The sequence below is a fragment of the Notolabrus celidotus genome, chromosome 14 (genome assembly GCF_009762535.1).
Source record: "Notolabrus celidotus isolate fNotCel1 chromosome 14, fNotCel1.pri, whole genome shotgun sequence".
Taxonomy (NCBI): Eukaryota; Metazoa; Chordata; class Actinopteri; order Labriformes; family Labridae; genus Notolabrus; species Notolabrus celidotus.
The window spans coordinates 1,786,294-1,813,317 of record NC_048285.1 but is presented as its reverse complement, the minus strand read 5'-3'; the positions used below and the strand labels follow the sequence as shown (position 1 = coordinate 1,813,317).

Here is a 27,024-nt window from a genome sequence, read left to right as displayed (position 1 = left end):
TATATTTTCTAGTTTTATTAGAAACACATTTTTGTCAACATGTTGTATTTATACAGTGAATGGTCTAATATGCACTGGAGGTCACATAAGCTTCGGTTTATTGGAACAATAAAAGACATACCATGAGGGCTCCATATTCAAAGAGATGTAGCAGCTACTCGCCGCATATTTGACCATCAATTTTTAATAGTTTGGATTTTTCTCCTTAGAAGACACAAAAATAAAACCTGTCTAAGTATGTTATATTAACAATTTTATGAATGCATCGTCAGCAGACTAGAAAATTAAGAAGTCAATTACTCCTCAATTACACGTACATTAGTCTCAACACGTTCTGCAGATGATGGTGCAAAGCACTTTAACAGGATTTGTGCTATTCTTTTTTTTTAATTTGGCAAATGTCTACTTTACTTCTGTTTTTATTCTTTTTAAACTTTTTTGTAAACAACATCTTGTACAAACTAGCACAGTGAACCACAACCCCAGCAAATGTGTTTTTATCTCCATACAATATAAATGAAATCAATACAAAAGTTTGGTTGGTTGCTTGGAACATTTTATGTGGATCGAGAGGTTCTAAAACATGGTTTTTCGAGACTTCTGGACTCCTGAATTAAATAGATTACGTAAACAGTTGACTGTTCTAAGTCCCATTTAGAACCGCAGTAGAAGATTTTTAGAAGGTAGACTTCATTTCAACATTTCAAGTTCATTTCCATTTTTAAATAAAGGGTTTGCAATCCGTAGAGGGTTTGACTGTTTGCCTTTTGAAGGCGGCTTTCTCCAGATTTGGTGGAAATTCAGAAACCAAGACAAGAAAAAAAGCAAAAAGCAAAAGTCCAGGAGGAAGGAGGAAAAAAAGCGTCATTTCCTCTGGTCTTGGGAAATATGGTGTCAAAAAGGTTAAGTGTCAATATGGCAGAGCCTTGAGAGGCAAAGAGGTCTGAGGAGCTTCTGAATAAATACAAGGGACGAGTTGAGCGCCTCGAACGCAGTCTGCACGCCGCTCAGCCTTCCTACAGAGCCGGGTCAGCACTCAGCCGACCCCCGGCCCCGTCCTTCTCTCTGTAAAGCTATCGGAGTCTTTGACAGTAGCTAATGATGTTTTCATGTTCGGGTCGTACTACGGGAGATTTCAGAGGGTTGTTTTCACCCGCCGAGGGGCTGAGGGGGTTTGGTCGCTCTGCCGGGCCTCTGACAGGAGTCAGGAGGGGAGACAGGGAGCCCTGAAGAAAGGGGGGCCAGTTCAGCAGTCTCACCCAGTTCATTTTCTTATTTAAGTCCAGGGTGGGAGGGGCCAAAGAAGCGACGCAAACACCCAAACACAATACTGGAGACAATGTTTGAACATCATTTGTTTGCCTTTCCTCACAGAAAAGATCAACAAATCAAACGTGAGAATAAATAAATAAATATGAAAACACCCCAAAAAATCATGAAGCCTGTCGGTGTCCCCCATCCTGCAGCCCCCGCCTCCCCCACACCACCAAACCTCACCCTCTGTTACCGAATCTCTCTCCAGCAGAGTCCACTCCCTCTGACGGCTACCACACAGTGCCCTCGTTCATTTCCGAGGGCGGGTGGGACAGGTGGTTGCTGTATCCGCCGCCGTTCAGCGACAGTGAGGTAAAGGGCGGGTTGGGGCCGAACACCTCGGAGGAGATGCTGTGCAGGGGCCCCGGGATGCCGGGCTCCGGGCTGGGAGAGTCCCCCGGGTGATGAGACATGATGTCGGAGAAGCGCTGCACCTCACTGGAGGGGTGGTGGCCTGGCAGGGGGTGGTCCATACCTCCGAGGGGGGTGCCCGTGGGGCCTGAGGAGGGCACGAAGGGGAGATCGACCGGGGTCTGGGCCTGCGACGACGGAGGCCCCTGAGGGAAGAAGTCGTAGTTTCCTCCCGGGCCGTAGTACTCGCTTTGATAATCTGCAGATCCAAGAAGAAAAAATGAGCGTTAGCTGCAAGAACAATGAGGGCGCAGGAATAATTTCAGACGTCGAGGAATTCATTGAATATACATCGCTTGATTTGTATGAGAGGGGGGAGAGACCCTCGCTGTACTACATTAGTCACAGAGCACGTTACACTTAAATCAAAACTGCAATTGGGTGGGGAGAACAACGTGGCCACAAAATTAATTAAAATGGGGCCCGTTTCATCAGCGACTCTACCTACTGAGACCGACTTTCTTCACTCAGCAGAATATTATTAGAAGAGTTTTTCGCTTCAGCAGGAGGGACAAAAGGCCCGCCAAGAAAGGACGCTGTCTGAAAATGATCAGACGTTTAAAGACAGAGTTTTATATCAGATCAGTGATGGGTAAACAGAGTTTACTTTCACTTCACTCACTGGGATTAAAGAGACAGAACATGGTGACCAAAATATCCAACGTGTCTTTTGAATGTTCTTTTTTTCATAGCTCCACACATCATGGTGAGGAAGATGGAAACCATTGCTCTTATTTGTTTCAAATGTTATTTTAATTCTGTGACAAATTAAAATGCTTCTTTTTTTTTATCATTAAATCAGTCTGACTTATTTTTTCATTTATTTCTATGAGGACATTTTTACAGCCTCCAAAACCAAAAATCTGCTTCAGTTTTTATCCAGCTGATAAGAGGCCTTGAGATAAGATAACTCTGTAGTTCACTATCAGAGCCCATACATAAAATAAATAAATATATAAGTGTAAATAGATTGTCCATAATACATCCTGAGGTCTGAGTGCAGCTGGAAGCAGTGAGAATAAAACAAGAGGATAAAGTGTAGTATCATCTGAAGGGGATTAAAAATGACTGTTTCATAAAACAAAAACACTTTTAAGGACCTAAAAAAAAAAATCAGACATAAAGAGAAATATTCACATACCTCCATAGTAAGAGAAGGGCCCGTTGGGGATCAGCTCCCCGGGCTCCAGCCGGTCCACCAGCGTCCTCATCCGCCTCGGGCTCCGGAAAAACGCGTGTCTCCGCGCACCCAGCGCGCTCAGCTGCTTCATGCGCCTCTCTTTGGAACGTCTGTTCTGGAACCAAACCTGAAAACACACAAACACAAATATGGATTTATATATTTATATTATTTACACACGGGTCACCTCGTGTCACTCCGCAGACCTGCTGCTGCTGCTGCTGACGCCATTTTGATTGCGCGTCAGTATTGAGCGCGGGGAGATGGGAGGAGAGGGAGAAATGGAGGTGAGGGAGGAGAGGGGAGGAAATTTATGAATCAAAACGCAAAGAAATGAAACTTAAAAAAACAGGTTTGGGATTATTTTCTGAATGTGCAAACAGAGCTCGCTGTGTAAATGCTCCCCGTACAAAGCTCGTGTAATTAGGTGTCATATTTACCTTGGCACCTGGACACATTGGCTTCTGATTTGAGTAAATAACCCAGCTCTCTCTGCGTGTGTGATGAGCCGGTGCGTTAAATCCGCAAGGCTGCGCCGGTGGAGAGGACTGCGGCCAATTATCGTTTCAGGAGCGAGAGTCCCATCTAACCTCCCTAATGATCTTTTAACCCTCCATTTACTCCGGCTGAAGGCTGCAGCAGCGGGGGCTTAAAATCTCCAATTAATACTTAATAGGAGGGTTGTTACCGATATATTACCGGGCTCTTGGAGGTTATCATTTCCTAATCTATAGGCCGGCTTCCTTTAATTACGCTCTTCCCTTCTCCCTCGTGCTCATACATATTAGATACCACTGCTCCAACACTTTCACTTTATCGCCATTAATCTGCAATGCTAAACCTTTTTTACCTTTTGATCTGCCCCGCAGCCTCATCCGCATTATGAGCGAAAATCTCATTTATGGAAACCTGAAGTGGATTTAAAAATGCAGAAAGGAGCTACTTTCTGCTGGTTTCTATGTCTACCTTTAATGGAAGAAGGTGTTTTACTATTTTAAAAATAGTTTGGCCAATGAATCTGTATTTAATTATAATTTAAAAGCCTTTCGGAGCGCGCCACATTAGAAATAAATATGTTAAAGGAGGAAATGAAAATAAAAAAATGAAGAATAAATATTCGCTTGTAGTATTAAATCCCCCTCCAAAATAATAATAATAATAATAATAATAATAATAATAATAATAACAATAATAATAATAATAATAATATGCTCATGTCTTTGTGTAACTGGCCGCGGCCCTGTTGTAATTCAGTTCTGAGCAGACAGGCTGAAGACCCCTGAAACAGATTTCGGTCTTTCCACTTGGCTGGAAATGCGCACAGCATGGCTAAATGTGGTCGCAAAACGTGATGGCAGCGCTGTGCCAGGACTCCCAGCGCTCCCAGCGCTCCCAGCAGCCCGGCGCCAGTTGGCGACTTTGCCCCGACACCAGCGCCAAGAATCAAAAATACCCATATAAATTACCCGTTTCCAAATCAACCTCGTGCGTCGGCCAATCTCTGGCTTAATGAATTCAATGTGGGCGCGCGGGTTGAAGGGAAGAGGCCTCCTTTAAAGAGGGGTGAAGGATGTGAGAGGGGGAGGTGAAGGGGGGAGGTGGAGCCTCTCTGATGGGATGAGGAGGGCCTACGCGGTCATGGCAGCCTGGCAGGGACATTTCTCCATAAAATATAAGCTGTTACATCACACCTTTTTAATGGGTGCGTAACACCCTGTAAAAACAGAGAAGGCGTGAGCCCACCTCCTCAACTTGTGTGTGCCCCTCAACATTACATCCTTAATATGGTAGACCAGTTCAGACAAGACCCCCTTCTGACTGAAACCCATCCCTGACTCTGTGTGCTGGTCGAGGCTGAGCATTAGAGGAAACTTGTTGGCTGAAATAAGAATGATGGTCTCCTCGCAGGATCTCTGCAGCACTCAGACATCATATCTTGGACATTCAGATGCTGGTTTACCTGGATGACCCTCATGTTGAGGCCGGTCTCCTGGGCCAGCTGCTCCCTGATGTGTCTTGTGGGTTTGGGGGTCGCAGCGAACGCCGCCTTCAGCGTCTCGAGCTGCTTGGCCTTGATGGTGGTCCTCGGACCGCGCCGCTTCCCCCCGAGGTTCTGGTCGTCGTTCTCGTTATTAACCGTCTCTTTGTCTGACAGGGCGGCGATCTCCGTGTCCTTCAGGACCACGTCGTCCTGCAGCTGGTCTTGAGAGTCCGGCGATAAGCTGGGGTCGCTGCATGCCGTTACTGCTGGGAGAGATATTTGAAAATAATCAGAGTCTTTCTGCCAAATCCTGCAGAGATAAACCAGAGAGGAGAGCAACAAAACCCAGGACCGGATCAGCAGCGAGGCTCGATTCAAGGAGGCTGAACTCTGACCCCAATTCACTGATACACACCCAACATTCAGGAGCATAAAAACACTCACTGAGAGATTGATTCTGCTTCTGGAAACAGATTTTACAGACCTGCAGGGCTGCTATTTTTTAAAAATCACTAACATTCATATTTAAATAAAAAAAAGATGATTTATTTTCACCAAGAAAAAGACAGCTTGTGCGCTTTCCTCACTTTAACATGTAGGAACAATATTCTAACTATTATTAATATCCAACATGATCGATAATTAAACATTATTCAGCCCATTCAGACCCAGAGATGATTTTAATTTTAAACTCTGTTTTTATGATGAACTGAGAAATAAGAGCTCGAGATGAAACATTAAAGCAAACATCTCGAGACAATAATCATCAGACAATGCTCCGCGTTATTTGACTCTGAATCTCAGTCCTGGTCATGGAAATGATGAAGCCTCTGCAGGGCTGCACACACCACATCCATCACAATTTATCCTCCCAGCACTCACACACTCAACATTAACACACACACATACACACACACGTACCTGATAGCACGCTGGCGTCTTTCCCGTTGCTGCTGTTTATGTAATCGTCTTTGCAAACGAATTTGTTCTCGTCTATGATGTAGAGCTCCTCTCCGGTGGACAGCTGCCTATTGCACATCATGCAGGTGAAGCAGTTCAGGTGAAACACTTTGCTCCGGGCCCTTCGGACCAGGTCGTTGGGTGAGATGCCCTGCGAACAACCGCCACACTTTGTCCCGAACCGCCTGCAGGAGAGAGAGGAGGGGTATTAGATTTTTAAGATGCGTTTCATAGAGTTTCATATTTTTTAAATATAGTTCAGATAATCCAGCATGGTTTGGTGTCTTTCTTTGCGCAATCGACATAAGGAAGAATGTCTCAGAATTTAGCTTTAATTCAAAATTTTAGGGGTTAAAAATAATAATAAAATAGAGTATTTATATTTAAATTGTATCTCCCATTTGACAAGAGATAGCCTATTTGGGAATTATATAAAGCAAAATCCCAACATTTTAAAGAATTATATATAATATATATATCTACATTAAGAGTAATAGTCAGAATAAGGCTGACAGAAAAAGTCAAGATATTAAAAATGAAGCAGAAGGGAACATTTATTATAGAAACATTTTAAGATCTCTTATTGGATGTTTTTATAATTTTAAGAATAAACTCTATTGCTATATCCGAATTAAAAATACTATTATAATAATAATATCAATAATAAATAATAAAAATATTAATAATGTTTGTTTTTACACCTCAGATAATTTTGGAACAACATTTAAGGGAAACGATATTGTGTAAACCCTGTGCTATTTTTAAATAAAAGTACAATTGATGGTCTGCATCCTCTCTAAGTTTCATTAAATATATTTTCAAAATAATTTTATTTTTTCTACCAGATTCTTCACTATTTACAGTACTATACAAAGCTTTATCTTTGTGTGTTTGTCTTTTAATTTATTGGAATAATTTATTTATCGCTCTATTTCCACGCTGCTCGTGTTAAATCTTGAACCCCCACATGAAGCCGTTTCAGAGGTGAGATCCAGTAAATATCCAGGTTCCCTTTCACGCCCTCACCCAGCACACAGCTAAAGAATAATAAATTACAGCCCTGCATTGACTTCACGTTAAACAATGTGTATTGAGTGGTGTGCACTGCTTGTTGACTGCACGTCTGTGATTGCATTGTCTGCGGACTTGATCTTTTCAACTAGTTTACTATTCAAATCCACTTATCACGTCCTCCTCAGCCGGACTGAGCAAACACACCGGGCCAGCGGCTCCTCTGGCCCGGGTTTGATCCTGAGCTCTGCCCGGCTGCAGCGCGCTGTAAAAATAAAACAAACAGCCCAAAGTGTGATTTCCTCGATTTCCTAACAGACCCCCTCTCCTCCTCTCCCCCCGCTGTGAGCGAGTGCACACGCGTTTAATGTTGCTGCCCCTCTTTGTTGTTGTTTTGCATAAGAATCCAAATTAACAAGCTTTTAATTACTCGCTCCTAATCAAAGCTTATCGCCTCCGAGTGCTCGTTCACGCCTGCAGGCACGGACAGGTCGATTCATCCACTTATTTAGAGGGACAATAAATACAACGGAGAGTCTGCGTTCATGTGAAATACCTGCAATCATAAAGGTGTGCAGTCAACAGATGTTTGGAGATGTTTTTGAAGGTAAATGTGTTGGGCATTAAATAATATTATTTTCTGAAGACAGGTGAGGGAGGAGAAATTATTTTAAATATTCTTAAATTTAAAAAAGAATTAAATTGCCAAAAATAAAAGGAACAAAAAATATTATCTGCAAAATGTTTAACTTTGCTTTAAATTAAATTTCTGCCTTGAAAAAAAATCCTCTTTCTCCTCGCACTACTTTTCACACTTTTTTCCTGCTACATCTTAATTTATTTAGGCTTCATTTTTTCCCCTATAGGCTTCTCTTTAGCTGCTGCTACTGCTTCTTCAGTCCGGCTCCAGATTTAAACCCAGAGACATTCACAAACAAAAAACCCCAGTGCTGAGTTTGTCTGTCACCTTCCTCCAGCTTACCTAAAGAAATCGTTTTTGCAGTACAGTCTCCCCTCTCGTGAAAAACACTTCTCTGTCAGATTACACTTGCACTCGCAGCACTGCACGCACTTGACGTGCCAGGCTCTGTCCAGCACGTTGAGCAGAAAGCGGTCCAGGATAGGCCTCTCGCAGCCGGCGCAGTGGACCATGGCTTTGGCTGGGCAACAAACCCCACGAATGAAGAGAGCGCGCGCACACACACAAACAAAATCAACAGCACAGGCCGAGCATTGACCGAATATCTGCTTTCTCCTCTCCCTGATTCGCCTGGAGCTCCCGGGTCAATGTGCGCGGAGAAGCCAGTCGATCAGGTGTCACCACAGATTTCTCCCTGCATGCGTAAAAAGAATCAGCGTCCAAAAAAAAAGGGACACAGGGAAGGATGCAACCGCGTCCTTTTTCTCAGGCAGGAAAGCCAAATAGATGAAAATAAATCAGTCCTTCAATGGATCCGAGGCAAAACCAAAATGTAGAATTCAACAGAGGAAGCTGCAGATCAGCTCAGACGAGGAGACCGGAGCCAGCTTGGTTGTCCCGGCGCGCATGGAAGTGACGCATCGGCTGAAAGGAGCGTCGTGTGCCAGTCAGAGCTGCAAGAGGCGTCTAATAAAAAGCTTTCAGGGCAGAGCTGTCACACAACAAGACACGCACGCCTATAAATAATGCAGTGTACTTTGACATGGCAGCGTATCCACTGTTTAAAGCCGGCGAGAAACAAAATCACACACACCCCAAAGATTTAAAAAAGAGTGTTTTCCCCTCGCGCTCAGTCCGGTGATCCTGGTGTTGAGCTCGTGCTGGCGGGGGGGATGCTGGGATGCGCTGGAGTCTCCGGTAGTAGTCAGTGTGAATGCTGGGATGCCCTCAGTCTCCAGTACGGTGTGTATGCTGGGATGCGCTGGGTCTCCAGTAACACTGTCTTGCTCCTAAAGCTCCAGCCCAGCCTTATTCCCAGCCTCCTGACGTCAGGCCGCGGCCGGACCAATCAGCGGCGCGCCATGCCAGCAACCATCAAGCCGCCCCATCATAACCCAGCGAGGGCTCTGCCTGCTATTTATGCCACACACTCAAGACACCAATTGTCAAGAATTTCCCTGCAAACTGTCATATGTTAGTGAATGTGTTTGGAGGAAGCAGCCGCGGCGGAGGGCGAGCAGCGCGGAGGGAGAGACGCCACTTCGCAGCTGCCGAGCAAATTGTCTGCTGGGCATGAGGGGGGCATGGAGGAGGAATCTGAGCAGGTAGATACAGCGGCGTCTTTAGGAGGAAAGGAGCTGCAGGCGCGTAGTGCATGGCGGGCTCCCTGTTTATTCATGTAAACTTACTCTGTGCCAGAAAATTACGCACAAGTTTGGCATGTTTGGTTTGGTAATTTGAGAGTAACCGGAGGCTTTCAACACCAATAAAGCAGCTAAAATATTTAATCTTCTGCCTGCTTTGCACTTGAATGCATCATGTCTAAAGCTTAGTGTTTGATTACACAGCCAGGAGCTGCAGAACTTCTCTGTCAGGATCTGATTTGGGGTTCTGGAGATTTGGTGTCGCCGTCATGTTCTCGATTACTTTCCCTGCGCATTAGCAGCAGCGCGCTTTAGCAGCTAGTTTTCTCTTTGGTGTGATGGAGGGGGAGCGTGGAAGTGAAAGACACAGAGGCTCTAAAGTTGACAGCTCGTGCAGCTCTGCCCGTCAGGAGCTCGCGGCCCAGACACCTCGGACGATTCATTAAGGAAGTCCAATCCACTTCAAGTCCACCTAAAGTAAATAACACCATGAGCCTCACAGCCCGCTGGATTATTAGTCATTTCCCATCTCAGAGATCAGTCACGTCTTTGTGATGGTGACTTAGAGGCCCGCTCTCCTTCACACCTCTCAGGTCTGTTTCTTTTCAGTCAGGCTGGGAGAACAAGGTGGAAATATTGACTGTTCTACCAATACAAACAAATTTAAACAAATATTTCTAAGTGCTTAAATTTGAAACGTGTGTTTAATTCTGGCTTGTATTATTTTCATATATGTGTTTACAGGCCCACAGTTAAATACAGTGCTTGTGTTTGCTGCAGAAACAAAACTGTGAGATTATCTCTTCAGTCTCCACGTGGATCACGCTCAGTAGTTGAACACTTCATGCAGAAAAAAAAGCGACCCTCATTTATTCTCTACCAATAGCCCGGCAGCATCCTCCTGCATATGGGCTGCTTCTCATGCAAAACGCCGCCCGTCCCCGTCCAGCTGCCTCCCGGCGTCTGGGGAGCTCCTCTCCAACAGGACATGTGTTACTGGCTGAAGGAAAAGAGAGATAAAACTTCAAAAGCATAAAGTCTGCACCGCGTTTTTTATTTCCACTGTTCCACCTCCTCATCCCTGAACTCTCCTCCTCTCCTGCTCCACTATTCCTCATCTTCTTCTTCCTCTCGTCTTAATCTGTTTTCTGTTTGTGCATTTTATCTGCATTCTGAGGCATCTGGTTTTGTTTCCATCACAGAGACGGGTCATTGAGCTCCATGACAACCAGGCGGTCCATAGTTTGTGCATGGGAGTACAACCCGCAGTAGAAATATGGCGCTTCTGCTGGACCACAAAGCTAACTTCTTTTTCTTCCTGCACTAAAACCTGCTGAGGATTTTACAAAAAATAACCCCCGAAGCCCTGCAGGCTGCAGGTCTTACACTCTCAGCCTCCACACAAACTTGTAAATGCAGCATGTAAACAAGAAAAGTTGTTGTTGTTTGCATGAGCAGAAGATGCCTTGATAGTCTGTCAGTGGGGATAATCTCTGCCTGATTTAGAATAAACCAGAGAGAGAGAAAGCCAGCTCACAGAGGAAGATTAATCCACGAATAGAAGGAAATCAAAATATGGGCTATAGGCTTAAAAATATCTCAGCTCCCCTCCAGGCAAAGACACTATTAAATGCAAAAATGGTTTTAACCTTACCGCTGTAATCCCTCACTAGCAATAGATTTCATTCTCACTCTTTTTATTCTGATGCAGGCAGAAGTTGTAAATCGGAATTCTTGAGGCTGCCTGTGTGCTCAAGTTGCAGAAAATGAAATGCTTTATTTTTTATTTTGGTTTTTTTTTGTTTTATGTGAGAAAGATTGGAGGGTTTGATAGCAGGAGGCCTTTCAGCAGGCCTGACCAGGAGGGAAAAACAACAGCTGGAAATAAAATATAAATACTCAAAAGGTGTATGAATTAATTTTTTTACAAGTTAGCAAGATGAGTTTAATTTTAAACACATTTTATATATTTTTTAATATTGTTCTAACTCAGTGTAAAGTCTAATTTTAGAGGCCACGGTTAAAGAAAGGGGATATTTCCCTATCAGGCCACAGTGCTGTAAAGCAGCCCAGGAGGTTTAGGGTTTATGAAGTGCAGACAAGTGAACTGGTACACCGCGAGATAATTAATCTGAGATAATGAATGAGGCAGTGAAGATGCATGCAATCATTAATTCTAATCATGACACGTTTATTTGTCTCCCCTCTCTCCTCCAGGCTCAGTTAAGAGACACAATGTCACCACAACAATGCGCGAGGGGCACGGCTCGTGGAGGGAGAGGACTCCGGGATAAAGACTGAATCGGGCAGGTGATTAGATGAGGAGGGAGGAGAAGGTGCTCCAGTTAGGAGACAAATAAGTCCTCTTCTTCGTGGGTAGATTCCCGGGGTGGTCGGGCTGTGCAAGCCGAGCTGTGAGGCTCCACAGCCGGGCAGGCAGCCGGGGGACGAACCGTGACTCCGGTAACACAGAGAAATATCACCCCCGACTGGAGCTTTGATCAACTGAGTGAGCCGGGGAGGAGGAAGAGGAGGATGAGGAGGAGGTGGGGGATGGACATGCATGGAGGGTGGGGTACCGGTCCACTGCTCTGCTGTTTGCAGATTTTTCCCTCCTTTTTAAACAGAGGAATATTACACCATGCGCTGACATTCATAATTCATAATAAGCTGCTCTGATCATTCTGCTTTATGAATGTTTATTTTAGGAATAAACAGCTCGTTTCTGTGAAACTGGATCAGTTCATTTATCTGGATGTTTTTTCATCTCTGTTCCTGGGAAGAAAACTCAGGAGGGGGGAGAGGGACAGATATTTGGGTGTAGGGCCGTGGTGAGATGTGATTATTTTTGAAAGAAAAAGAATGAAAAGCTACTTTTACAAAAGAAAACTGTCATTTTTTGTTTTATCCAAACTGTCTCGGACTAAAGTGTGAAACAAATAACCGCAAATCGATTTAAATAACGAGAAACTATTTTTTTAGACGAGAGACGCACGAGGAGTTTTTTCTTTATAACATAATACTGTTTTCTTAATCTGAAAAGAAAAACTTCATCCTGCATCAAAATACTCCCAAATTCTATTATTTTTTAAACTAAAAACTCACAGCTACAGGAAGCTGAATTAACTGTGCGTTACCTCGCTTCCACTTATATGTTTCACTGGCTCCTTTGATGGATGTGCCAAATGCGTCAACGCGCAAAAAGTTTAACAAATAATGGGTGTATGTAGAGTGTGAGCTGCTGGAGGATGTGTGAGTATGAGTGTGTGTATGTGTCTGTTCCTAGTCTGCCCATTCTGTCAATCATTCTCCACCGCATTATCACGCACTCCCAGGACCGAAATCCGACCCTCCCTCCCTCCATTCCTCATCCATCCATCCATCGGTCCCGGCGCGCGGTGCTCACGCTGCAGAAAAGGCCTCATACAGCACACATGACACATTTGGAGAGAGTCAGAGTTGTGTGATGGTGTAACCCACAAACGCAAAGCACGCACAGTCCCACAATCGACTGGCTGAGCTGTGTTGAGTTCACCACCTCCCTCCCTCCCTCCCTCCCTCCCTCCCTCCTTCCTTCCCCCCTCCTCCTGTAGATCAGCAGCCAAACATATGCCGATGTGAACTCGACGTGGATTATTGAGCCAGCAGCAACTCTACGCAAACATTTTCCAGACTTTCCAACTCCGGTCCCGGCCTGTGCTGAGAGAAATCCAATGGGATTTATAGATCATCTCCCTACAGCTGTCCCTTCTCAGTCAGTCAACCCCCACTGCATCCACACACACACACACACCAACACACACACATATACACACATCCACAGGCCGGTATTCTGACGCTGTCCACACAAAGACAAACAACTCTGTGTTCTCCACTGTCTGTGGGGTTCTCAAAGAGATCATATGATTCAGTGAGTTGGGGGGATTTGAGGTCCGGAACCTGCATGGGTGTCCGAGGTCACCCAGAAACAAGGCCATGAACACCATCCGAGTCCCACTCAGTCCTCTAGGGGGCGAATTCAGTCCGGGCAAAGACAGAACTGAGGCAAAGATACCATTATTACTATTTCTGAGATGTTCTTGAAGCCAAATAATTCTGCGTGAAGACAGAAAAAAAAACAGCATAAGGCAAAAAAATCACCAGACAGTCATGGTCAGCTTTAGTACAGGGATACCATGCCATGTAATATAGCCAGAAGTGGACACACACCCACCGACACACACTCAAATATATTCAGATATTATTTTGTCGATTAAAAATGGGTGGGAAACATCTCTACATGGATGCAAACCCTGATTGTTTCAGAATATATTTGAAAGCTGTGAATTTATTTGCAGAATTAGGAGAAACATTAAATATACAGCTTAAATGTTTGTTTCTGAGCATAATTAGCCATGTGCCCATGTTTTCCACCATAGAAAGACACCAGAATTCTTCATGAATTTAATGATAATGATAATAAAATATTTACTTTTAACACAGATTAGTTGATTCACACATAAATCATGTGAGAGGCCTTTAAGAAAGACAAAAAAAAATAATCAAAGATGTCATATTTATTCTATCATCTTGAATTTAGACTGACAGCAAAGTGATCCTCCACCTTCACTGAGAGCACGAGCTAAAATAAAACCAGCCCTCAGTCTCCAAACAGTCCCAGAGAAATGAGCGCACATGCAGGCGCTGGGAATCAGCCTGAGCAGCAGTTCCCCCAGTTCAGATTAATGGTACTGCGCGCTTATTCTGCAGTCGGGGTGAAAGGGCTAGGATCACTAATGATTATAATATAATGTGTGGCGATAACCACTCCCTTTGAGATATTATCGCCCGCTGGCCAATGCTCAGGGGACGGGCTGCGTGGCTGCAGAGCGGCAGATAGCTGCTGCTGCTGCTGCTGCAGACACCGCGGCGGATTTCTGCGCGCAGGAATAAAAAAAAAAAAAATGAAGCCCGGGAGCGAGGAGAGAGGAGAGCTGGCCGCTGCTGATACCTGCCTTAAAATATTCAACAGAATGGCCCTCCTGCTTAACCATACATCTGCTGCTCTTATTCTTTCATTAACAATGACATGATGAGGGCTTTAATGCTTTAAAATCAGGAGCTTTCTGATTTAACCCTAAAATATCAGAAACAGAAACAAGAACTATTTTTAAAGGAACTAATTCACTGATATTTAATTATTCTATTTGGAACATTAAGTGTTTTTTTGTAAAGGTGGAATCAGCAAAAAAAAAAAAGGCCACGTTTCTGTTTAAGTGTTCCTTGACCCCAAAACAAAACGCTCTGACAGTCTGTGGTCAGAGAGGCAGGTGCACATAAATCCTCACATTTATAATGCAAACATTTTCACTGTAGTCTGATTTAAGAGCCATTATAATCAGATGCATCAAATACAATAAAATTCCAGTGAGTCTAAAAATGTCACTTAAAGCTGCTAAAATTTAAACTCTGCTTTTAGCTGAACATTTGACCATCAAATGTTCAGTAGCTGTGCTGCTCGGATAAATGGCCTGACATGGTTTATGCTATTTCTTTGAGAATAACTAGAATTAAATAAGAAATAGATTTTTATTTTCACACACACACACACACACACACACACCAAAGAGTAAGATTACAGCTCAGGTATTGTGTGATAGTAATTACTGCAGCTTAATGTACACGCACTTGTGAGCCTCTCTTTATTTTAAACTCTGCATCATTAAAATTCAAACGCAGTTGTGCAGGCCTCATAATCAGGGTTCAAAACAAAGGCACAGCCGCTGATCTGTATTCATGTGGTTTATCCAGGGAGCTAAGAAACTATGAAGGTATCAAAGATGTAAACGCAGAAATATTCTCAGGTTCACTGGAAAACAGAAATCTGGAATCAAAGAAGAATGAAGGTGAAACTGATGATTCTTTAATGTGAACGGAGCAACTTTTCCAAAGCCGATTAGGCTGAAAATCCTGAATAATTATCGACATGCGCTGATCAATAACAAACAGCGCAGTCCTCAACGACATCAGAGGAAGGAAAAAAACTAGTGAGAGAAGGAGGAGGAGGAGGAGGAGGAAGAAGTGGAGTGAGTGATGCTGCTGTGCTGGACGCACCGCGGCCGATCCCGCACTATCCATCTTCATTGGAGCTTTGTGTGCGCAAAAAGCAAAGGCGCGCATAAGGTAAAGCCCGCATCAAAGCCGCGGCTTTATTTTTATATCCAATAGATCAGCAGGCAGACAAAGCTTTATTTTCGCCAGGAGAGAGATATTTTACCTCTGCCTTACGGTTTTATGTTGGAGAGGTGTCAGCCGGGGGAAATGGATGGCTAATGCATAGGCAAAGCGCGGCTCGCCTCGGCATGCTGCACGTCAGAGGGGGGCTGCAGGGAAGAGCAGCGGGGATTTAGGGCCCCTGGGGGTCCAACACGGGGGACTGAATACAGGGGAGGGGATAGAAGCATCCGGCCTCCACTTGTACTGTAGCTCATAACAACAAGAACACAGTCACAGATACACAATCAGTTAGACTAATGCAGGACTCTACCGGGGCTGGACTTCTGTTGATAACCCTGCAGGGACGGTCCCAGCGTTTATGAGGGCGAGAGTACAGCCCCCCCTCCCCTCTTCAAATACAGTATCATGACTCATGCTGGAGAAAAGAGTGGCATTAAAATGATTTTAACATTCAAAATTGAAGCATCAATGACTTTAAATAAAATCAAACTCCCAATACAAGTCCTCCAACACATCGTTTTTATTTACAATGACAGATAAGGACAGGGATGTAAACCTGAATGCATTAAAAGCTTTCAGGTGGATCTTTAAGACCACAAACCTGCATCAAATAAGGAAGAATTCAATCATTTAATATTACCTTATTATTTGAATTTTCCATCAGTGTTATTCAGTTTGTCTTTATCAACTGGAAGCTGAAAAATAGGGTCCAAGGACTTGGCCTCTTTTTTTCTTTCAACAATCAAGGTGGTCCCAGTCTTTTTTTTAAGCCCCGCCCCCTTCAAAACCAACAACCTTCCAACTTCATCCCAATATTATAGTATTTAACATCCCTGAAGATAAAAGTAGAGGCACTGATGATGCAACTGTAATTTTCAACCAGTTTCAAGGTTAAAAATTATTATCCAACCCTCCCAAACCTTTAAATTTAAACTCATCCATCACCTTTTATATTCCTGCACACTGGTTCTTCCACTCCAACCTCTGAACATATTTATTTTGCCATTAATCCTTTGTTGATTGTTTTAATTTTATTTTAAAACTGGACAAGTTCCTTTTATCCAAAAAATATCACCAACAAAACACAAATCTGATTATGAAAATCAAAAAAAATACCTAAAATGTAAAATCGACTTTCATGACCTCATCTAGGGCAGCTGTTAAGAAATATTTGAACTTTTGGGGTCTACTGGATGCACAGTGATGGTGCATGCTCTCACAGATGGCTTCAACCAGCAGCGGTTTAACAGGCTGTAATGGCTGCAATGAATCTTTAAAGCTACAAACTGAGTCCACTGACAGTTCTTGTTTTTGCCCCTGACCGGCTCAGGTTGTTATTCTAAGAGCCTGAGAACATTAGAGAAAGGATCCCTGCAGAGAGAGAGCTTTATGTTAGAGAGGAAGATGACAGAAGCAGCATTGCATCGCTCTCTTGGTTCACTAAAACCATCATTTTGATTCACAGATGATTGAAGTCGCTGGTGAACTCCAGCCTGGTTGGTGTTTTAAAGGTTAGGTGGAATTTTGGTGACTAGTTGTTGGTCAAACACTTGGTTGTCCCAATAATCTCAAAAAGTCACTTTCAGACCTTACTGTTGTTGGTAAAACATGGTGAGCTATATCACTCTGCCAGTATCAGTGACATTAAAGGCAGAGTGTATAACGTCTAAGGTATGACACAAAGCTGGATGATGGATAATGGATGATACACAATTTAAATAATCTTAACAACATCAATTGATGCATCTCAACCTAAAGAAATATGAATCTACAAACTAAAACCTCTTAAAAATATATCTAATTTTCTAAAATCTCTTTAATGCAGAAAAAGCAAACATGCAGCTTATTCATCTAGACCAGGGGTGTCAAACTCATTTCAGTTCAGGGGCCACATACAGCCCAAGTTGATCTGAAGTGGGCCGGACCAGTTAAATCATAACATAATAACCTATAAATAACAACTCAAACTGTTTACTTTTGTTTTAGTGCAAAAGAGTACAAGTACATTCTGAAATTGTCACATTTAAGGAACTTTTTACAAAAACAGATGTTGTATTTTTCGCCATTTTGAGTCTCATAGTGGGCCAAATATTTAACTCTTTAAGCCCTGAAACCTGCTGCAAACACATCAAACACACAGGTTACCCATTCACCTGACACACAGTGTGTAATGTGTTACTGCAAAAGAACAGAGATTATAATAATGAAGAAGGTAAAAGTTGATTATTTTGGACCCCTCAGCTCCAGCATAAACAGTTTGCTTGCTGGACAGTGTTGTGTTAGAAGTTAGTGGATCATTTTTTAGAGCTCTAAAAAAAACTCCCTGAAAAAAAAACGCCTTTAAGGTGCGCTCCGTCAGCACTATGATTTTATGCGACCCCCAGAGGACAAATTTGAAATAGTAGTTACTTTTATTGAAAAATTGCAGTTAATGTTTTCTCTGTAATTTTTTCCGCGGGCCGGATTGGAACCTCTGGCGGGCCGGTTTTGGCCCACGGGCCGCATGTTTGACATCCCTGATCTAGACCCCAAAATACTGCATAAAACTGGTTTCAAAACACCTAAAGTCCACTTTAACATGCAAAGTTATGTATTTATATTTAACTTATTCAAAGACACACTGTTAGGAAGCATGCAACGTCCTTGTAGAGATCTATTAGTCCAAATTGGACTTTCGTTTTAAGATTTAATGCATCTAAAGTCCTCTTTAAACAAATGCATGTTAAGGGTTCACCATGCTGATGAAGATATAACAGGTTGAGGCAGACATGTTTGATGTCCAGTCTGTTTCAGAGCCTCTTCTGCTCCACCATGAGCACACCTTCATTAAATTAATCAATGCAAATGATCAAATCTACAGATTCCTAAAGGTGTTACCGACTGAGGAGCAACCTGCAAACAAATCTTCTCCCTCAGACGTCCCTGTACAGAACTATTAGCCAGTTGTTAAAATCTCACGCACCGCCCGCTCCCCGACATGAATGCAGATTTCTGTCAACATGCTGCAAAGAGTTAACGAGATTTACAATGCTGCTCAAAACACAGAGCTTCCCTGTCATATTTCCTCCTCATGCTAAATAGAAATCTTAAGAAGTAATTGGAATTTACTGCATACCTGAATAACTGCATATAAATAAGCACACATTTCATCGGGGGGTTCACTGACACTGTTTGGTCGCATAAAAACTGCTGCATACATTATAATACACAGCAAATAATCTTATTTTGCTGCAGCCTCCGCTACATGCTTGGGATTCCGTCCAAATTACCGAGGATTCAAACAAGCGTTTTCAATTTATTAAACCTATATGGGCAACATTTCATTTTAATGGGACAATTTATTTCTGGGAAGGGATTATCAGGGGTTGGTTGAAACCATGGCAGTGTGTAAATCTGACAGTGTTCATCTCATTTAGAGGCGAGCACATCCCCGTTACTCAGGCCTGTTCCAGCGGCCGCAGGTGGAGGAGGAAGACGAGGATGAGGAGGGTTCAGGTGCCTCGTAAGGCCTCGACCCTCTTGTTCTTCCTGCAGCTGAAAGACAAAACTAGCTCATTGACTTTGGCCATGTCTCCCAGACAAATTCCTCAATTCTCAACACCTTTATGAGCCTGCATGCGCTTACTGAATTTGGTGGAGGAGGACACAAATCCTCCGGATGGGATTGGCAGTCATGCCCCCGGTCTCTCGGCCCGACACGCTCGGGATGTAAAGTGGCCGTCTAACGCTGCGACCCCCGGTCGAGAGGGCTCAGCGGATTTGGAGATAATGACATTGCCGCCTCTATTAAGATTCACATTAACCATTTCACCACACGACCCCATTTCCCTTTGTCCTAGCCCCCGTGTCAAAAGCCTCCGAGTCTTATCCTGTCGCTGGTAATATTCAAAGCTGGCCAAACAACCTGCATGAGCAAAACCTCTTTTCCTGCAAAGGACAAAAGAAAGGCTGTCTATATGCAAAGAGTACAGTGGACATTTATCCCACTTGTTGAAAGCAAACCTCCTTAACATTCATGGAACAAACTGTTTGGCTGCAAATAGATCCCCTCCGCCTGTATCTGACATTTTCCATATTGGAACACACTCTAAGAAATATGTCTTTTCTTTCTCTCTGACTGACACAAACACAGAGTCACCTCTCTTATTCCCTCTCTGTCACACACACACACAGACACACACACACACACATCCCCTGGTTGCCTCCCCCGCTGGCTCCCCGGGCTGAGACTGTGGGAGGGAGGCCAAATTGTTTGCCTCTCCCCGTGTCAAGGCTCTGCAGCGGGGATGAGACCATGAGAACAACTGCTCTGTGTCTGGCTGCTGGCTGATGGCTCCATCAGGTTGGAGCAACAGGGAGTCTGACGCTGGATGGGGTTGGATGTATGTGCGTGGATCTGTGTTTGTGTGCGAGATGCTGGGTTATCTTTACGGGGATCAAAAGTGATGCAGTGCAGAAACAAGGAGAGCAGTTAAGGAAGAGCTTGAAAGCAAAGTGGAAGGTGCTACAGAATAAAGATGCTGTAGGTATCAATGATGGTGACAAAACACAGCAAAAAGAAACTCTCAAAGAAGTCCGCTCATATCAGACAAACAGTTTCTCATGTTGTTGATCTTTTCCAAACTTTAAAGACTTTATAGGGAAATTGTAGACACATCGATGAGAGATGTTCTACTGCTGATTGGGGTGCTGGATCAGAGATACTGATACTAGTGTTTAAATATGGAGGTCAATGACTCCTGGATGAATCTCAGAGTACGCATCTTTAAAGCTGAAAAGACAAAATCAAACTAAACCTGACAAACATGCATGAAACCTGAGCTGACTTAAGACTGTGGTTAGCCTAGCTTATCATAAAGACTGGAAATGGGGGAGTAAAGCTAGCTAGGGTGTGCAAAGATGAAAGTTAAAGCAGCTTGAACATTTTAAACCTGCTTCATTTTGTTTGTTGACAGCAGACTCGTTATGGTTTCAAAGTAGAAACTTAGAACTGGAACTGTTCCTTGACCACTAACAGCCTCTGGGCTTTGATGCTAAATGCCAGATTTAGTCACTGTGCAAAGGTTTTTGGTTTTCCTTCAAGCAAACTACAATCAAATCTGACAATTTGACAAAGCAGCAATGTTTGGTCGAGAAATACTCAGAGTCTGTGACTCAAGTTGAGGTTTCAAACATGCTAACAAGCAGTACACTCTGCTTTTGATAAATGAAGACAATACAGAAACTACAGTTCCTCCAGTGTCCACTTGGGGCTGTCTGCAGAAGCCATGAACACCTCGTTAGGTTTCCTGTTAAAAAGTCCAAGTCTACTGCAGAAATAAATGTGTTTACAGCCTGGATAGAAAGACAGTTTGATTATAACGCGTCTGTTTCGATTGTATTGAGGCTAAGAGTTGTGCATAATCAGGCGATTAGCAGCATGACTGAGCGTTCAGATATCACCCCAGCTTCACTTCTTTATCCGTTACGATATCACAACTCCTTCAAAATCAAAGGGTGACATCCCAGAGGCTGCATCCATGTTTTACATATTCTCTGCATGCTAACTGCTGCTAACAGGTCAAAAGAACAATGAGCAGGATTTTCCTTTTGAAGAAAGTTAAGATTTAGATTCTTGCATTCATCATTTCTAAGAGTCTGTGTTGTGGTCTAGAGATCCTGCCCCTCTGGACATACTTCTTTGGGCATTTGGTGATGAGTTCCCCAACTAGTCAATAACAGCAGATTGTTGGGAATTACAAGAAACAGCAACCAGGTTAGATTGTTGTTTCCAAGAGGCCACAGCCTGACTGGATTCCTGGAACCTTCCTGCAGGTTTTAGTGTCACTGGAAATCATATTTACATGTCTGACTCATTACTGTGCTCTCTCTGAAGCTGTCCCTCTCTTTATTTACTCTCTAGTGTTCATATAACAAGAGAGGAGGAGCAAACATTGAGTGATGCTCTTACAAACAACAACCAAGAACAGACTTACACATTCTGCATTCATGCAAACACGCTAAGTTTTCAGTTGAAGGCCTAAGAGAGGTTTTATTTTGGAAAGAGACAGTAGCTATGCCTCTAACATCATGTGCAGGTGTGTTTAGTTTAAAAAATGTGTAGTCTATGGATGCATCTGTGAGTTGATGCATGATGTGCCTCCAGACAGCAATACCATTCCTACAAAGTGCATTCAAAGTTTGGGATTTTTAGGAAACATGACGGTCACATCTATATAAAAACAAACAGTGAGGTTGACTCAGCGGTCTCTGAGCATGAGGAGCACCGTGATCCTTTGACCCGGACTTAAATATGCACACAGCTAGGAGCAAGGTGAGCACAGTCATCCTGAAGTTACTTCCTGTGTCATTACCACACTGTGCATTCATTGGAGGGTGGTTAGTCACATCTCCTCCCCTCCTCATGACTTTCCCTGAACAATCTCCCTTCATGTCGTTACCTGGTTCTTGTGCGATGATGTGGATTTGGTAGTTATGCTGCAGCATGAAGGACCCTCCTCCTCTCCTGACTTGCTATGCCTGCAGATGAGTTGAAAGGGTGAGGAGGTCGCAACCTTCCTGGGGGATGTTTTACGATGACACGGCCGGGAAGGTCTGATTTGTCTCCAGTGGAGCGTGCTGCTGGCGTCTTCACACCCTGCCGGAGAGAAAGAGAGAGGGAGAGATAAATAGAGAGAGGGCAGAGAGAAAGAGAGAGTGTGTGCACAGGGGAGGAGGAGGAGTGTTGGTGAAGGTTGGGGAGGGGGGATGTTGGAGGTTGGATGTTGCAGGGTGGAGGAGAAGAAGGAGGAGGAGGGGGAGCTGTAAATTAGCTGGTTTGGCAGACTGATGGTCAGCAGCGGTTTCAGAGGACAGCACCCACCTTGACCCCCGCTTAGGACGTCCAGCTGAGCCCCGAGGGAGGAGGAGGAGGAGGAAGAAGAAGGCTGCATGCTTTCAGATGTCACCATGTAGCATCTCTGTAGTAAACACACACATTCAAGTTACAATTGTGATCAATATTTCAACTAACTTTGGTCTTTGTGACACGTTCCTGCAGATGAAAGCTCCTCCTGATCCTGATAGACGGTCTTTAACTCAGCAGTCTCTGGGGAACATGAAGGTTGTGAGGATCATAAATGCTCTCTTGTCTTACAGCCTCAAAATATACAAGGTATTGTCCCAGCAAATGTAACACTAAAAAGGTAACACTTTATATTCTGAGTGTAGGAATGCACAATGCATGCTGGTGGAAATAAAGCAAATGACGTCGACATGTAATGCACTTTCCAACAAAACATGACATGTTTGTATCTGAATCTCTGGAAATTATGCAAAAATGCTAAAAATAAAAATCTTAAATTTTTAACAATAATTTGTTTCATGCATTGAGTTTTTCATGATGAATCACAAACAAGTATGAAGTGATTATTTTGCAGTTTAATTACCTTGTGCATGAATATGTACAAACTTTCAGAGGTTTTCTCACCTTCAAATCAATTTCTAACTTTAAAAAATCAGCAGGATTCATGCAGAGGTTTAATAAAAAATGTCAACGTGATAGTAAAAAATAACTTTGAACTGAAAGAACAACTTCAAATGAATCAAATCAAGGAGAATAATAATGTTAGGATGTTTTGAAGACCTCTGCAGATGCAGACATCAGAAATAAGAAGCCTTTTCTCTTTACTTCTGGTATCTAGAAATAAGTTTAAATAAATAAACAGTTTTAGGACCTAAAAAGGGTTTGTGGCTTTAGGTGACAGTTTCAAGTGAACACACGGGAACTGCAGCTTTTTTGCACCCATATATTGGTTTCATTTCTCAACATCAGAGTTTGGAGGTGCTAAGCTAAGTTCCAGGTTTTCTGTTTGCACACAGTTTGGTTTCAGACAGTTAAAGTTATCAAACTCAAAAACACACATGGACATGATGAATCAGAGTGTAAATCTGGATGTGAACAAACAGTTTTGGATGGTTTGGAAACTTGGACTAAAGTATTGCTTTATCTTTGCTTAGCTTAGCCTCACAAACATTCAACAAACAAATCAAACTTACACAGAGGGCTCCCTGCAGACAGTCAAACAGGAGGCATGGTCCAAACTATCATTTCAAATACTTTCTAGTCCAACAACAGAGCTAACAGAGAGGGTGACATTTCACAAACTTTAAAAGCTTTTAAGAATTATTAACACTCATTTTTCTAAAGAGGCTTTAAAATGCACAAAAAACAATAAAACAGAGTCCTCAAACCAGAGTTTGTGTTCCTACAGCTGGTTTAAAACAAAATATGAAAACACAAATGACTGCACCACCCCTCACTGGTGGTACAGTCCACATTGAGATCACCTGGTGGAGCAAGGGGCGTTCAGGTGTGCTCGTTTGTGAGAGCACTGCCCTTAACCAGGAAGTAGAAAACATAAAACAAAACCTTAAATAGTAAAATCTAAATGAAGCACATACTATATCAGAGGAAGTGGATTAGAATTGAGCAGATATACACAAATAACATCATAACTAAGAATTTAACTTAATAATAGGTGACATTTATATCTGACAGGTGAGAGAGAGAGAGAGAGAGAGAGAGAGAGTCACTAAAGGTCCTATCTCTCTCTAACATTAGATATGAATGACATAATGCCCAAAAATTGAAACTTAAGACTTAAAAAACATCTTTAGGTTTTATTTGTTCTGCACATTCATATGATTGGTTCCCTTGTGCAGCATTAGAAATATAAATAATAACATCAGTCTATACCTCTGCATCCCTTTGGATATAAAATCCACTGATTCTTTGTAAAAGCGAAGGTGAAATACTAAATTTAAAGTATGCACGCCTCTCCAACTTGCACTAAAAGTCTCTGTATAAAATAAAATGGCTTACATTAAACAAATTAATCTCACGGTTGCCGGCTCATCGATCGGCTCTCTCTTTGCTGCTTATTTGCAATCATGGAGCTCATTTATGGAGAAAATGATCAGAATCCCCCCAAGGTGCTCCAGCTGGGGAGGAGAGGGTTAAACTCAGCTACAGGGGAGCAGCACAGAGGATGGAGGCTTCATTTGCATGCAGGTTTCAGGAATGTGTTCCCCTACAGGGCGTCGGTGGGAGAGTTAGCACCCTGTAACACCCAGCCCCAACGCACTCTAATAAATCATGTAATCCCTGATACTGGAAGACAAACATGGGAGCAGATCTAATCAGGACTCTGCAGAATCCTTTTATCTGGGTCCATCTCTGCCTGGTCACACACAGTACACAGTCCCACGCTGCTCTTATGACAAACACTGAAGAGAGTCACTGATGGATGGAGACTGGAGGGTGGAGTCTTCAGCTTAATACAGATGTTGAAAGAAGGATGGTTGTTTTAAAAACATGACCATTCACTAACAACAACTATGAAATGAATCATGATGCAATTAGTTAAACATTGAGCTAGTTAATGAAGTATTATAAGAGCAGCTAACAATCTGTTCTAGATCAAACATTTACACTGAGACACAAATCTGCTTGATGCTGTGTCACTAAAGACAATCAGCGTTTAGATTTCATGACTTCCTGGAACGCAGCATCAGAAATGATCCACCTCCATTCAACAAACAAACATTGTAGATGTAGTTTTCTTCTCCTCTTGAGGACAGACCTGACAAAGCTTGACTTTTGACTTTTGACTAATCTGCATCATGATGTTGTTATTTCACCATCTTAAGACCCGTTAATTACAAGAACATCACAAGAACATCAGTTTCTGTTTCAGGTTCATACCGCTGAAGGAAGCCAAAGGGAAGACTCTGAGAAACTGTTTACAGTGAAACTGAGACTCACCACAAACAGATGAACGGAGCTCCTCTGGGGGAGGGAATGAACCAAGAAGTGACTTACAACATGATTACAAAAAAGATCAATGTCTTAGCTTTCAGGGGGTATTCAAAGTTTTTGCAACAATAGTTTGATTTTAAATCAATAAGCTTATTTCGTAAATGTTTTTTCTTTTAAAAGTTAAGATCTAACAACGACTGAACGTTTCACACATTAAAGGTGACATATTCTGCTTTTTTTCATCAACATATATTGGTCTAAGAGGTCCCCAAAACATGTCTTTAAAGTTTATGCTTAAAAAAACACTTTGAAATCTGATTTTGGTCTGCCTGAAAAGCCCTCTTCTTCAGCCCTGCTCAGAACACTCTGTTTTCCCTCTGACCACGCCCCCTCAGGAAGTGGATGTGGCCTCGGCTCTCCAGCACGTTGATCTAATGTTTACATGTTGGCTGAATATACAGGGCTGCTCAGAGATCACGTTACTTCAACCCTCTGAATCTGATCCAGAATCTGATCCTGACGGAGAGGCGCCTGCAGCAGGACCTTTCTGAAGGATTGGTCACAGATTTAGTGTTTCTTGTTGTTTTATTTGTCAGTATGTCGACGTGTGTCTTGGTACACGAACATGTAGCTATGTGGCTATGCTAACTAGCCCGAGCACTTATCCATGATAAATAGAAATCCTCCACTAGATCTTCAAATCTGCAGACGTGGGGAGTAAAACCGACCTTTGTGTTTAATAAGACAGCCTACAACTAGAATGCCTCCCTCCTAAGCTCCTTGTTAGCACACATGTGTGCAGGTAATGAAAAACAGAGGAGGGGTTGAGTTGTATTTTATACAGTCTATGGGCTGAACAAGCTCTGAGCTCTGACTTCAGTTACAGACCAGATATTGTTGTGACGTAACCAAAACACTGAAAACTGAAACGGCTGGTTTCAGCACACATTTACAGAAAGGTGGAGAAATCAGAACAGGGGCAGAATGGATTCTTTTCATTTTCGGGGGGTTTGTAGACATGCCAGGGAAACATATTTCAGGTAGAGAACCATTAAAAAGTCCATTTTGCATGATATGTCACCTTTAACAAATACTGTCACCTCCAAGACCAATGCATAAGTTAGCCGCATCAAAAACTTGATGAAGCAGCAGTAGCAGGATAGTCCACAGGGGCCGCCAGAAACACCAAAAACAGGGTACTGTTTTCATAGAACACACATCAGGTTTTATGCAAGTCGTACAAATTCATGCAGACATGCATCGGGCCATACATTTTTAGGAGTTTTTAAAAGATAAATATGATAAAAATGTATTTTCAAAACAGTTTGTTTAGGCCACATTATATCTGTGTTTATCAGTTCAACATACATCTTCAACATGAGACACATGAGCACCTTTAACAGGAGACTGTGCTGAGCAAACTCACAGAAACAAAGAGCAGCAGGATGCAGCCGTAGTTCAGCTGTGCAGGCATCTGTGCATTTCTCCTGCAGGGCACAAAATGAACTGATATCACAGGTATCACCTTTAGAGTCTGGTCTCAGAGCTGATTTAACATGACTTCAGCTGAACCGGGCGTCCTCCTGTAAATATTCACTGTGTCAGTTACAGGTAGATGACTGCCCCCCCCGCTTTCTGAAACACTGCGGCCCACCATGAATCAAACACGCAGCCAATTCACCGGGGAGCCATCATTGGGAATATATAGCAGCTCCTGGGTTACTTTGTATTGTAATAGATGCATTGTGCGCTGCTAAAGAATATCCCAGCCTGTATTCAAGCTGAATGAACAAAAAGGGAGGCAGAAGAAAGAGTCGGGTGCAGATTCAGGGGAAAGTAGCGTAATTAGAAAGAGATGGGATCGGGGGG

The 27,024-nt window shown here is 43.0% G+C and overlaps 1 protein-coding gene across 5 annotated transcripts; it reads right to left on the bottom strand.

Moving 5' to 3' along the window:
* On the bottom strand, positions 1 to 23,617 carry lhx1a (LIM homeobox 1a). 5 transcript variants are annotated; one of them, XM_034701293.1, is made up of 9 exons: positions 23,589 to 23,603; positions 23,394 to 23,474; positions 22,219 to 22,315; positions 21,797 to 21,993; positions 10,021 to 10,140; positions 5,808 to 6,031; positions 4,866 to 5,152; positions 2,867 to 3,032; positions 1 to 1,924 (listed from the first exon to the last, which is right to left on the bottom strand). In XM_034701293.1, exons 5-9 carry the CDS (start codon positions 10,128 to 10,130, stop codon positions 1,545 to 1,547), a joined length of 1,167 nt encoding a protein of 388 aa, XP_034557184.1. In that variant the 5' UTR covers positions 10,131 to 10,140; positions 21,797 to 21,993; positions 22,219 to 22,315; positions 23,394 to 23,474; positions 23,589 to 23,603; the 3' UTR covers positions 1 to 1,544. The 5 variants fall into 5 exon arrangements, with proteins under 5 accessions (XP_034557184.1, XP_034557185.1, XP_034557187.1 ...); XM_034701294.1 differs by lacking the exon at positions 22,219 to 22,315 and adding an exon at positions 22,369 to 22,443 and having other exon boundaries at positions 23,394 to 23,617; XM_034701296.1 differs by having other exon boundaries at positions 4,866 to 5,149; positions 23,394 to 23,616.
* Between the last annotated feature and the right edge of the window lie 3,407 nt (positions 23,618 to 27,024).

What these genes read in the sequence shown, in the direction of transcription:
- lhx1a (XM_034701297.1), bottom strand. Translation starts at nt 8,009, where the DNA reads ATGGTCCACTGCGCCGGCTGCGAGAGGCCTATCCTGGACCGCTTTCTG. An exon ending in AGACGCCAGCGTGCTATCAG is followed by an intron (nt 5,150 to 5,807) that starts GTACGTGTGTGT and finishes CTCTCCCAGCAG; the next exon opens with TAACGGCATGCAGCGACCCC. An exon ending in TCAACATGAGGGTCATCCAG is followed by an intron (nt 3,033 to 4,865) that starts GTAAACCAGCAT and finishes GTGTGTTTTCAG; the next exon opens with GTTTGGTTCCAGAACAGACG.